Source organism: Lates calcarifer, linkage group LG17 (genome assembly GCF_001640805.2).
Source record: "Lates calcarifer isolate ASB-BC8 linkage group LG17, TLL_Latcal_v3, whole genome shotgun sequence".
Lineage (NCBI taxonomy): Eukaryota > Metazoa > Chordata > Actinopteri > Centropomidae > Lates > Lates calcarifer.
This window is the reverse complement of record NC_066849.1, coordinates 1436004-1449591: the sequence shown is the minus strand read 5'-3', so window position 1 is coordinate 1449591 and position 13588 is coordinate 1436004. Positions and strand designations below refer to the sequence as shown.

General features: G+C 37.9%; 1 protein-coding gene across 1 annotated transcript in view; it reads right to left on the bottom strand.

The window, feature by feature from the left end:
- Positions 1 to 8290: 8290 nt before the first annotated feature.
- The window catches only part of mcf2l2 (MCF.2 cell line derived transforming sequence-like 2), a 74502-nt gene continuing 69204 nt past the window's right edge, over positions 8291 to 13588 (bottom strand). The window contains 1 exon segment of the mRNA XM_018696355.2: positions 8291 to 9763. Coding sequence (XP_018551871.2) covers position 9763 — 1 coding nt within the window. The 3' untranslated portion in view covers positions 8291 to 9762.

The window sequence follows — 13588 nt, the reverse complement described above, 5'->3', positions numbered from 1 at the left end:
GCCTGTAATGCCTATGCTCAGAATTAGGATTTGTGATACTGATACCTTAACTCAGGGTATCTGCTGATACCAACTCCCAGTGCAGATACCAGTGCTCTCTTCTCCCTAAATTAAGAAATGAATATGTGGTTATTTCAGTATGTATGTATATATATACTAAGTGATTGAAACTGGAATTTGTTTAGTATGGTAACCACTATACCATGTACACTTGGAGCTTGGCATGGTAAATGGGTGAATGAACTAGGCCTCAAAGGCTTAGGCCAACAGTACAGTTGAGTGGTGCAATGATGGTAACATTATCCACAAGTGCACTATATACTATATACTATACTACTAAGTGCACTAACTATATAACCAACTATACAACCTCATATTGCTGGCAAACTAGTATGTGTGTTATGCTTATGTGCACCCTTCTTTTAAAGGACACAGGTTAGCATCATGAGAAGCACTCTTACATTAGCAGCAACAGCCTGGATAACCACCAGTTCAGTAGTAAATAAAGTGCAGCAAAATGTTTGTTGTTAACATAAACATATGAGGGGTGGCTGGGGCTCTCGAGGTAGAGCAGGTCACCCACCCATCAGAGGGTCAGTGGCTCAATTGCCAGCTCCATCAGTCTGCGTGCCAAAGTATTCTTAGGCAAGATACTGAACCCCAAATTGCCCATGATGTATCATTTGTGTGTGTTTGGGTGCTTTATATGTACAACAAGTGCTGTGTGAATGTGTGTGAATGGGTGAGTAAACTTGAATGGTTCATATGACTAAAAAAGTGCAGTCAATTTACAATATATTACTAGTAGCTTATTCTGCACAGTGTAGTGGGCAATGCCTCTGTAGAACGTGGTGTGAATGTGCATGAGTGAGATGTGGAGTGTTGTACATGTAAACAAAACAAATGACAAACAAAAGGGAAATTGTGCCAAAGCTGGCTGATGAGGGCTGTGAAGGGAAAGAAGGTGAGATAAAGAGTTACACTGGGCTGGGCTTTTATTCCCTGGGTGCACCCAGCCCAGGTGCTGCAAATCTGGCTGGCTGCACCAACCACAGCTCTCCATTACCTTTAAAGGTAAAACACACTCTAAGCCCAGATAAGTTGAATTTACTTTAAAAATTTGAGGAAACCGGTTGCCTTAAAAAAATTTAAGTCATGTAAGATGAAAACTTAAGTACATCTAACTTCTAACCGTCAGTTGTTTTGCATAGTTTTTGCAGTTAATATCTTTAAGTTCAATGCACTTAAGTCCAAGTTGATTTAATTCAAACTCACTTGTAATGTTCATTTATTTCTCCAGATAGTCCATGAGGACTTGATCCATGCATTGAACCATGAACATAGTCGCAGTCATGAGCATTCACTTCCCATCATGCATCATGCCACAACAAATCGTCACGCATCAAAATCGCAGTGCTTTCTTTGTGTGTGGTGTTATTAAATATAAAAGTGGATGGTTTTTGTTTGATCTTTCTCTCTTTTTATTATCTATCTGGTTGTGCATGTGTATGAATGAGTATGTGTAAGCTATAATATAGAAAGTGAAAAAACAAAAAACAAAAATGGACCTATAGTTTTAAAAGCAGATGGTCCAGTGCTCTGCACCTGCGAGGGCTTCACATAACTCAGTGGATCTGAAAAAGAGGTGTGGCGTGACAAAGACTTCAAATTGTTCATACATTCGTCAGTGTCTATAGATTAGTAGAATTTACTCAGGATTGTGTAGTAATGGCATCTAACTTCGATTGTTTAAGTGTAATGCAATTACATCTTTCAGGGAGAGATCTGTCAGGGCAAAATTAAGATATGAAAAATTCTTTATTATTATTCACATTGCACATTCAGACACACACAGAAGCATGTAGATAGATGCACAATGATGCAATCAGACAGACACAAAGTTGGGTAGCAGCATGTGGTCTGGAGGATGGTGAAGACATTCACTTCCAGCGGTTCAGTTTTCTCCTTGTTCTGTGTTGACTTTTGTTGTGAAATCCTTGGTGTGCTTGTCATATTCCTGGGGCTGTTGGACAGCTCCCCTATCTTATCCATCTATCTGTCACACACACACACACACACACACCATCTCTGTCTTTCTGTATTCTGCCCTCAGAAGGTTCACTGTGCTGAACAAAGCTTTGTCAAGACCATATCTTCTCTCCAGATCATAGCTTCTATCAAACCATTATATTTCTAGCTCAGTCCACTGCTCTCTGATGCTCAGTCACTAAACACAAATATGAATAGACACTAAAATAGTGGGAGACCACACATTCTTGAGATGCAAGCAGACCACTGTACAGATTATACAACCAGGTAAAACGCTTACCAACTCTGTTTTGCCAAATAGTCATATGGCATTTTAGAGGATGTGTAAACTTTAAATTTAAAAAAAAAAATAGAATTGACAAATAGTACAACTTTCAGCATGAACACGTCCGTCTCATAACTTCCATCTTGAAACAGTTGAATTGTCATCAGATCAGGGTGAGAAAGTGAGTAAATATTTTGCTCATCTTTCACAAAATCCAAACAAAGTTTTTCAGAAATAATAGGTAACTGACGAAAAAAGAAAAGGAAATGTATCGATAATCATTAAAACAGTAATGATTGGTGCTAATGTTGACAAAAGAGACAGGTCAAGTCTTCATATATGCACACAGACACTCCTTTGGGGGTTATTGCAGTATGTTTTTCTCTGCCTGAGACCCTTTTGTGAAGGAAACCTTGTGAGCTCATGGAGACCTTTTTGAGAGACTTCACGATGTCTTAAGCAGAAGCATCTAGTAATGCTTGATGAATCAAGAAGAAAAGAATTGAGCTATTCAACTGCTACCAAGGCTGTTTCTGTCAGGGCATATTTAAACCCAAATAGACTCACATGGCACAGACTCATATGTTATTCTCATCATCAAACCATGCACATCACTTACATACATATTTGTGATTCTACTGGGTACCTAATCATAAACATTAACAGGCATTCATTTAAGTCATGTTGCATATTCTTAATACTGTCACAGCTCCAGCTGTAACTTTAGGGGTCCCAAGTGTTTTCTGTGTGTTTTTGTTGTTTCCCCAGTCTCCTCTTTGTGTCTCCTTCCCCTTGTGTGTTTCTCTGTGTTTTTCCCTTTGCAGAGGTGGAGTGCAGCTGGTGGAGGTCTGATACACCTGTTCCACACTCACTAATCAACTGCTCCACTAGTTTGTTGGCCAGTCCTCCACTCAACGCCAGAAAGTACGCTCATTCAACGTGGTAACTTGTAGCCAGCTCTCTAGTGTTTCTAGTGTAGTTCTAGACAAGATTCTTACCAGTGTTCTTGTATTTTCGTCGCTAATTTCACTCTCTTGTGCCGTAGTTCACCTGGGTTCTCCTCCTGCTGCACTCTGCCTTCCCACATTACCCTCAGCCTCCTTCTTTGCTCCTGGGCAAGACTAACAACAACCTGGCTTCTCTATAAATACTGGACTGGACTGGACATCTATAGTTTGTGTTTGAATGTGTATAAAACACTTTTATCAGTGTGTTAATGTGTGGTAATATCAGGTATTTATTGTACCAATGACATCAGTGCAAAAATACAAATAAAAAAGATTTTGATGCTGATTGCTGATTATTTTTTAGTGTATTGGTGTTTCAGAGTTCTGATGGAGAATTCAGAATTACTCAGAAAATACAGTATCACTGGTATAACTAACAACCTTTTTCTAAAAATGTAATGACATCAGATGGAAATGTATTCCAGTTATAGAAGAGAGGCACATGCTTGTTTTTATTCAAACTATTTTATGTCGCAAAAAATCCATGTGTCATATTGTGTTTCGAGTCTCCCTGTAAAAAATGCCCCCGTAAGTTGTCTGCCTTTAGGCAACCTCTTGCAGCTGTAGCACTTCAGAAAGGAACAAAACAGGAAATTGGTATATAGAGTAACAGTGTCTGCATTTGGAGCAGGAGGTTCTGGTGGATGGGTGAAGAAAACACAGGACTTTCACACAGGACACTGCTTTCTGTTTCCCGAGTGAAACTGGATGTCAGTGTTGTTTCTTACATCTATGAGCATTCCACAACCATAACCACATGTTTATTATTGCAACCATAATGATGAAATAAGGAATAAGGAAGTTCTTATTTTAACCCAAACATCAATCTTTTGCTAAACCTAATCAAGTAGTTGTTGTGCTTACACCTAAGCAAACTCAGTTATCTGAAATTGACGTTTTATTGTGTAATCAATTAATTATTTTAAGTTATATTATCATGCCAGACAGAGGATTTATGACTTCATAACACACACCTGCTCTCTTTAAATTACAGTTTTCATCTGGGGCAGTGGAAAGCAGATAAAAATGTTAGCCCCAGTCACAGACTAAGAAAATACATTATACTTTAAGTTTCACATTAATAGCTCAGTCTTCTCTCCTTGATGGGGGAGCAGCAGCCTGACTGGAATGGTAATGACGCAGAGGTGCCGCTCCATCACACCTCAGGATCCATTGATCACTAACAAAATAACAGAAATACACCAGGGCTTTTCATGATGCCTGTATCTCATCAACATAAGGAAAAGCCATTTCTGCAGCCATGTCAGCAGCAAAAATCCACCCAATTTACAGTAACTACATTTCATCATTCATTTCAACTCTTAAATGAAAATAAAACCAGTTGCAACAACACACAGAGAGGATTCTCCTCAGTCAGCGTGTGATGTCAGAGCCTGCTGGCATCGACTTAAATAACATCTTGTTTGAACACCCATCACCCACAAGTCTCGTCTGGGAGCTGGAGAACACAGCAAGGTGTTGGGAAAGATTCACATCTCTTCTATTCTCACTATGCTTTATTCTCTCTCAGTTTCAGGGCTTGTGCTTGTTTTGTGCTGTTACAACATAAGTGAAATGCAAAAATTATTGTATGATTGCACCAATGCTAATGATTTTAGCAGCATTTTCCCAACTTTTTATTTTTTCTCAAGCAGCAAATGGATGTGGCTGGAGTTGGAAATAGATGATATTTTCAGTAGTAGTGTCCAAGCAGGGATAACACACAAATGCTGCAAAGCCTTGGAACAGTTCCCAGCCCTAAGTTTAAGAAACCATGATACCTTGTCTCTGTGCTGAACGTGGATCTTCCTCCCTTTTCATCAAGATGTACAGAGCTGAGCTCTGGTATATCAGTAATTTGTACCCTTGAATTATCCTTGCATTTGTGTTAAGGAAAAGCTAATGTTTATTAAGACTTGGGTGTCATTTTCTAGCTCTGACCATTTGTTGTGTTGTTTATGATAACACTGAACTCATCAAAGGACCTGCAAAGATCTTGTAATGAGATGAAAATTTGTCCAATAAGGCCAGAAACACAACCGGTCAGATGATCAGGCAGGATGTCAACTAGCCAGCATTTCTGCCAGATCAGATGTCACTTTATCTGAGGGTTAATCCAAAAGTAAGCACATTCAGTGTTAACAATAATTCCTAATGTTTGAGTATGTACAACTATGGCAAACTGGACAGAGTTAAAGCAGGAAGTAATCTGTGAACTGTTATGGAAGTTTGCAGCTGACAGCTTGGGTAATTATTTTACTACTCACCTTTGAATGATAGTAAGACCTATGAAAATAAAACTCTGCTACATTACTGCAGTATTTGCCTAGCTGTTATCAGCTCAGAGCACAGATACCACTTTCATGCAGTGCAAGAAAATAGGGAAAGTTTTTAAGTCATGGACAATCTAAATGGACCACTTTGGTTTACTTCAGTTTTGTTTTTAAATATATTTAACAGGGTGACAGGTTATTTATGCTTTGTTGGTTCTTATGATGATTTTGAATGAATTTGATTATATTTAAATTAAGTAAAGTAATTCAGGAGTTTACTAATTGCACACACAATTTCACATTTTTTTTTTATTTCAGATATCTGCTAGAATAAACTTCAAGTAAACCATGCCAAACTATTTTTGAGTCCATAAACAAACAAAACCCTCACTGAGAAGACTGGCAGCTTCTGCTGCAGGGAAAATTTGGTGGGAAATGTGTTGGATTACTTTATGGCATTGTTACAGAGGAGAGCACTGTCCCTCCAGCGCAAACGTAGCAAAAAATGTTTCAAGATACTGAAAAGGCAAACACTGTCATAAAGCCACAAACAAAACAAACATTTCTTTCTTTCTTTCTTTTTCCTGTTTAGAGATCTAATTTTGTGTTTATAAAACTGCATCATCTGACTAACATACCTGGTTATTGCATTGTGGCTGATATCATTGCATTGCATCATTGATAGCATTGTTGGACTTCTGGCGCTGTGTCGAGCGGCAGCCAGCAACAGTTGCTCTCTCTTTACAGTTCGTATCGTTGTATTCGTATTGTATATACCTACGCTAACTGCAATCTTTGTTGCATTTAGTTACTTGTTTATTTATTTATCTTAGCCTTTATTTTATTTTATTTTATGATAGCTTTGTATGTGGTCTTGTTGTTTTGGTAGGAACATTCCTTTTTTTTTTTTAACATGGTCTTTAGAAATATAGTTGTGCTACATAAGTGCTACATCCAGCACTTCTATTTATTAATTCTCAATCTGAGTATTCTGAGTATTTTTAAGTGTTGAATAATAAGTTAAAATATAAAAAAATGACAAAAATTATACTGTAAATGCATATTATCACAATGAGGCAATATGTACATTACAATTACACATACAATATACACACTTGATACATTCTATAATATTGTTAAATGGCAATTAAATTGCAGCAGGATGCAGTACAACTGAAATATTTTCCTTACAATGATACAATATTTTTCATTTAACATACAAGCATGTTCAAGAGCACTGTTTTTCTTTACATTCAGACTAATACAGTGGGGGAAATAAGTAATGCTGCTGAAATGTATCAGCATTTTGTTTCATCAAACATATTTCCAATGCAGCTATTTGCATGAAATTTAGACCAGATATTGCTTTTAACTCAATAAAAGTACACATATAAAGAAATTGTAACATTCCAATCTAAAAAAAAAAAGTTATGTGCAATAAAGTGGAATGACAAAGGAAAAAAATTTTGAACACAGAATAAAAAAGATCACGAAAATAGCTGATTCCACTGATTCCAGTTCTCCTATCTGTCTTAATTAGAATCAGTTAGGTTAGTGCATGCTGGAAGGTTAGAATCAGAGGGGTCACCCACTGCTTGAAAGCTAGTAAAAATCATTTGTTTGTTGTTGTGTGGTCAGACGAGACAAAAATGAACTTTTTGGCAACAAGACGACATGCCATGTTTGGATGAGAAATGGCTCTGCAAATGACCCTATAAATACTGTACCTACAGTGAAGTTTGAATGTGGAAGCATCATGTTATGGGGTTTGTTCTCTTGGTACTGACAATATCCAAATTATTGAATGGAAGATGAATGGAGCCATGACCTGGGAAATACTTGAGAAGAATCTGTTGCCATCCACGAGGACAATGAGGCTAAAATGCTGGTGAACCTTCCGGTAGGACAACAATCCAAAACATACTACAAAGGAGACAGTTGGTTCCAGAGGAAGAAAATAAAGGTGTTGGAATGGCCCAGTCAATCAGATTTAAACCCAATGGAACATTTGTGGAAGGAAGGCCCCAGGAATCTTCCAGTTTAAAAGACTGTCTGTGCAGAAGAATGGGCTAAAATCCCACCTGAACACTGTGAGAAATCAGTTTCTTCTTACTGGACGTATCCTTGAAGCTGTCATTGTAAACAAAGGCTTCTCCACCAAGTATTAAATATTTTTTAGTTAGAGTGTTCAGTACTTTTTTTGTAATTCCACATTATTGCACATAACTTGTTTATGGATTGGAATGTTACAATTTCTTTAACTGTGTAGGTTTTTTTAAGTTAATACCAATATCTGGTCTAAATTTCATGTGAATTGCTGCATCGGAAATATGATTAATGAAAAAAAAACATGTTGAATACCTATTTCCCCACTGAATCAATGTATATGATCTTTAATAGAGTTCTGCCCTCTGTTACAGATGGTAACTGTCAATCCATCCAACCATTTATCCATCCATCCATATACTGCTTCGACCCATCAATGCATCAGCCATCCATTCATCACTTCGACAAACCATCATCCACCACCCACCAGTATCCAATCATCCATCCCTCAATCCAGCCATCCACCATCCATCCAATCACCACCCACCCATTGACCTACCAATCCAATCATCCATCCACCCATCCATCTGTCAGTAGAAATGCAATAAAATGCAGAAAAGTGAGAATGATGTTCAACAATACAGCAGTCATACAGAAAATGAATCTTGATTAAAAAAAATAAATTAAATAACATTTTTTTAAAAATCCTGCTAAATTACTTGGAGGAAACATTTCCCAGGCTTTTCTTACATCATTTTCAAAAAACATGTGAGTGAAAATCCAGTCCAAATAACATAACGTGTCTCAGAGATCTGTTTCCTAAAACATGATTTACACCAGCACTCCATCCCCATCCTAAAGAAGAGATGTGATGCACTAACACTTAATTTGCATCAAAAGCCATTTGGCTTCTTCCATCTGCTATTCACTGTCCATGTATGAAGAATAAAACACATTTATTTCTTGCATGTATTTTCTGTTCTAAAATAATTTAGCTGTCATTGGTAAAGAAATGAAATATCTTTAGAATTCAGTTTTCTCAGTTGTTGCACCCCTGACATAGCAACATAATACAACAGACAAAGGGGCCAGTGATTTTCTGTCTCTACACAGAAAATATACCCACTTATATTTCACAAAAATCGCTGAAGGAGAGTTAACATGTAAGTTACATTTGTCAGGTTTATAAGGCAGTTTCTGCCCTCAAGTGACTAAAAATAAAAAAGGATATAATACTTGTTCTTTCCAGACAGAGTAAACCATTTTTTTCACGCCTTCACAGAGAAGAACATTTGTGTTATAAATTCATATATGAAAAGGAGATATTTTAGAACCTTTGAGAGATATTTATATAGATAATTTGCAAATCTACATGGTGTGAGAATGGACATGCTATGTAGGTACTCTACATACCGCAGCTACTGTGGAGTGTCTGTAGATCAGATGTGAAAAGCTGAAGCAGCTAAAGCCAGGCAGCAGAGGCAGGACATACGCTTTTAGAGTTTTGCCTCAGGGCTGTATAGCAGCAAAACAGTGCATCATGCCAGGGCCTGCTCACAACCAGCACATGAAATTGATCACTTTTTCCTGTGGTTATCCAAGTCATACTTGGAATTGCATTTTCTACAGTATGTAATCTGAATTCATCTTCCTTTGGGTGTAAAGTTCAGTGTCCACATCCATTAGTCTTCAGTCTCCAGAGACAACAGCTGATTCAATTAAAAATTTTATATGGCTTTCCCATGGTGGCATTCAGGCATGTTCCAACTTTTTTCAGAGGCTCCACTGAGAAGCTTCAATGAGTCAGAAGTGAAAAACTACGGTTTAAAAACAGTAACAACAATAATAATATTTGTTGTCCAACAAAAGAAATGTAAGTAAAAAAAACATTAGTCATTGATATTCATTGTTGATATTAAGTCCAGCTTAGGAAATTCCAGTTGAAAAACTATAGTCTGAGTTATCAGTCATGTTTGTGATCCAACAAAATGCTTGTAGCCCAACATAATGAACTACAGTATTCAGCTATGTTTAATAGCTGTCCTGAGATACATTTCCCAACACACTGGCTTCATTTCCATCCTGGTCTGAGAGAGCTGCTGTACACAGATCACTGACGATATCTGCAAAAACAAGAGAGATTCATGTCAGCTTTAAATACAATCTTGCATCTTATTATATAATATGCAACACAAGAATGGGGAATTATGGATTATGTGTCAGTGGTAATGACACAGCCACGTCATATGGGATGGATAATAGAGACAGGAAATATTCCCTGGTTGCAAATATGTGAATGGCTGTGTTGAAGCTAAAACAAGGTATAAAGTTGCTGTCTGACCATACTATAGGTTTATGTAATGGCCACCATTTTTACGTTTTCCAACTTTGTTCTCTAAGAAATCATGTTTTTTTAGTGTGCTGTAGCTGATGGCTGTGAATACTACCACCTTCACTACATAGAAAAAGCCAGGAAGAGGCATAAATCTGAGGTTTATTGTTGGGACTGGGAACAATTTTTTTTTTATCAGCCTTCTTCAAAATACAATATTTAGTTTCAGCTTGTTCAACAAAGGTGACAGACGGAATTTCTCCTGACATCTTGGGAGACGTAGCTGACTTCTCCTGTCCTGATGCTCTTCTAATGCACTTACTGATGACTGATGACCAGGAGATCATTAAATTGATCAACAAATGACTATTTGGAAAATAAACAGGACTTCTGTTTCTGGGACCCTGGATGCCCCCAAAATTCCTCCTGCTTTGCTTCTCCTTAGATCACCTTATGTAGACCCCGATATAGCAAAAACATATGTTTTGAGCACACAGTTTTTGTTTTTAAATGAGGAAAAGACACCTGTCATGTACAATCTTACACCACTGAGATAATAAATCTTGGCCTAAAAAGTATGCCTTTTCTTTCCATGTCCATTCCCTGTACTATATAGAGAGAGAGAAATCATAGGGAGAGTGTAGTGAAGGGAATCTGTCAGTCAGTGACATCACACTCTAATTATTCAACTCAACAGCCAAAAAACCTCTATCCCATCCCTTCCATCTTTCCAACCAATCTGAACCCTATCCAACAGTCCCTCCCTCTCTCAGAGCAGAGGATCACCCAAGCCCAACCAATCCCTTGGCACATGGCCCAGCTACCAAGTGTCAGAGCAAGGAAGCAGTTGACAAAGTTGGAGTAAAAGAGGGGAAGGCAGATTGGGTGGGTGAGTGAGTGGCAAGGCAGCCAGTGGTTAGTCAGACGTGTCAGTGTTGTTACTTAATGAGTGACCTCCTTTAGGTGCTGTTTGCAGTGTCCTGCCCCCTCTGTTAAAAAGTTCTTGACTAGAACAACAAGAACAACAAAAAATTCTAGCATAAACCCTGGTTGAGGACACACAGCCCAGTGGGCTAAAGTTTGCAGACAGGGGACCTGCTCTGTATATCCCACTGGAAACAATATATACTGTATATTCTTTATTCATGTTGTCTCATCTGTACCAACTGCACTGTAGGCTGGTGCAGTAGACAGCATGTCAGTTTCATAATCTGAAGGTCGTGAGTTCAAGCCTCAAATGGGGTACGTACAGCTGCATTTAAAACTACATGTGGTCAAAAACAGTGTCACACAAAACAGGATCCTATGTTGTTGAGAAGAAACAGGGAAAGTGGTCCAATGTGCAATGTTTCTAGACATTTGTGAGCCCCGTCGGTGCAGTGGCAGATATCATGGGAATTTTTCTAAAGACAGTATAAATTGAGTGTTGCTGTGAATTGTGCACTTTTTGAGGAAGACGCCAAGATATTAGAAATCTATAATACACAGCACTTTTGAGACCAGTATTCAGTGTGGAGAGAGTTACTTGAAAAGTGTAATCACTTCTGGCCTGGCATCAGTCACTTTGAAAGAGTGGGGGAAATGTAAACGGACATGTACCAGAGACCACACTGGGTTAAAAGTAAGTTCACTAAAAAATCATGGCCTAAACCCCCATTTGGTCCTACTTTCCTATTCAGTGGACAGGAAACTGAGATCAAAAAGCCGTTCTTCTTAAACCAGAGTAACTCTACTGGACACAAGGCCAACACAGGAATAAACAATCAGAAACTCCAGAACGACACATAGTTCATTTTAAACAAGACTTGACATGAAAAGAACTATACTGATCAACAGAGAGGGGACTCTTACAGATCTTTATGGACCTTTAACTAAGCAAATGTTTCCAGGTAAACCGGTGAAAGTCCGGGATCTGTACGACATTCCAGGACTGAAATGTTTGATAACAGAATTAATTCAATATCTGTCATGGAACCATACTGCCATCTAGCGATCACTTCTAAATCGTCACCCATGCAATAGGCTGTCAGGCAGCATTATTCATTTTATCCCATTATTCTATCCTTTTCAGTAACCAAAGAATTTCTCTGTATTGCCAATCATCTACTGTAGTGTAAGAAACAATTAATTCATTAAAAACTTTTGTCTGATTAATTAATCACCTGTATTTTGTTTAAGATTTATAATTGATGATGTTTATATTCATCAGCTGTCTTTCAACAGAGTAAAGTGTCTGTTGTGCTCTTTTGCACCTGTAACCACACCTAACAGCGATGTCATCCTATCTGTGTGCTACCTGTGTGTCACTGCAGCAAGGTGAGAACTAGGAAAAATACACACACACACACACACACACACACACACACACACACACACAGCTATTATTACTGTAAGCTGCACAGTCAGAATGAGTTGCACCACAAGATCACCAGACGACTATTATCATAGTCTTACAAGATCTTAAGATACAATTTGATTTGATTTTCCAGTGCTAAAATTTGGCGCAATTCTGGCAGGAAAGATCTGGACAAACCAGATTATAAAACAGTTTGACTGCTTTCCATTTTTCCCAAAAGCACACAATTATAATTTAAACATGGGGCATTAAAATGGGACAATTCCCCAAAACTACAGATCACATTCTGTGACAACATTTTGTAATGTTCAGTAAGGATAAGAATGGGGAGAGTTGTTTGTCATCTCTGGTAAAGTAATTGGTTTTAGTTTTGTGGTTTAGTCATTTTAAGATGAGACTCGATTTGTAAAGTTTACATTGTTACTGGACGTAAACCATGACCTGAGGAATATAACTTTAAATCTTAACTTTGTCAGCAGCAACTTGCCCAGATTGGAATGGGCTCTGTCCAGCTCTGTCTGATTAGTCAGGATTCCCAAACCTTAACTGTAATCTGTGTTTTTCTCCAGCTGTGTAGCAAGCTTGACTTTACCTTCTGAAAATTTTTTTATTCTGTGCATAGGGGGTCAGATGTGCTAACATGATCTCAGCCCTTATACAAATATACCACATGTTGCCAAAAGATAGCCCACAGGGGCTGGGACAGAGACAAAATGAAATCAAAGCCTAAATATGGAAAGGTACAAAACACTTGTTGGAGGGGTACATTAGTAAGCATGTTCAATTCATTTCAATTCAATTCAATTCAATGTTATTTATATAGCGCTGAATCACAACAAAAGTCATCTCAAGGCACTTTTCATATAGAGCAGGTATAGAACATACTCTTTAGTTACCACTTCTGTTGGGAAAAAGTGACAATCAACAGTGTACAAACATACTTACACAGACTCTCACACAAATATTTGTCCCAGAAGTTGATCTAATCACCTAAACCCACAAAGACATATGCAAATGCACGAGCATACACCCATGCACATGCATACAGCATACATGTGGGCATACAGTGTATGACATACACAGCAGCACACAGATCATCACTTATATTCTGTAAAGTTCTGTATGGTTGCACATTAACTTTGATCCAAAGAAAAAGAGAGAGGATTCATGAATTCTTCATTTACTTAAAGTGAGGAGAGACAAGTGAGAGCGACTTTTTAGCTGCAAAAACCCATTGATGCAGTTGACAGGAGACTTTTT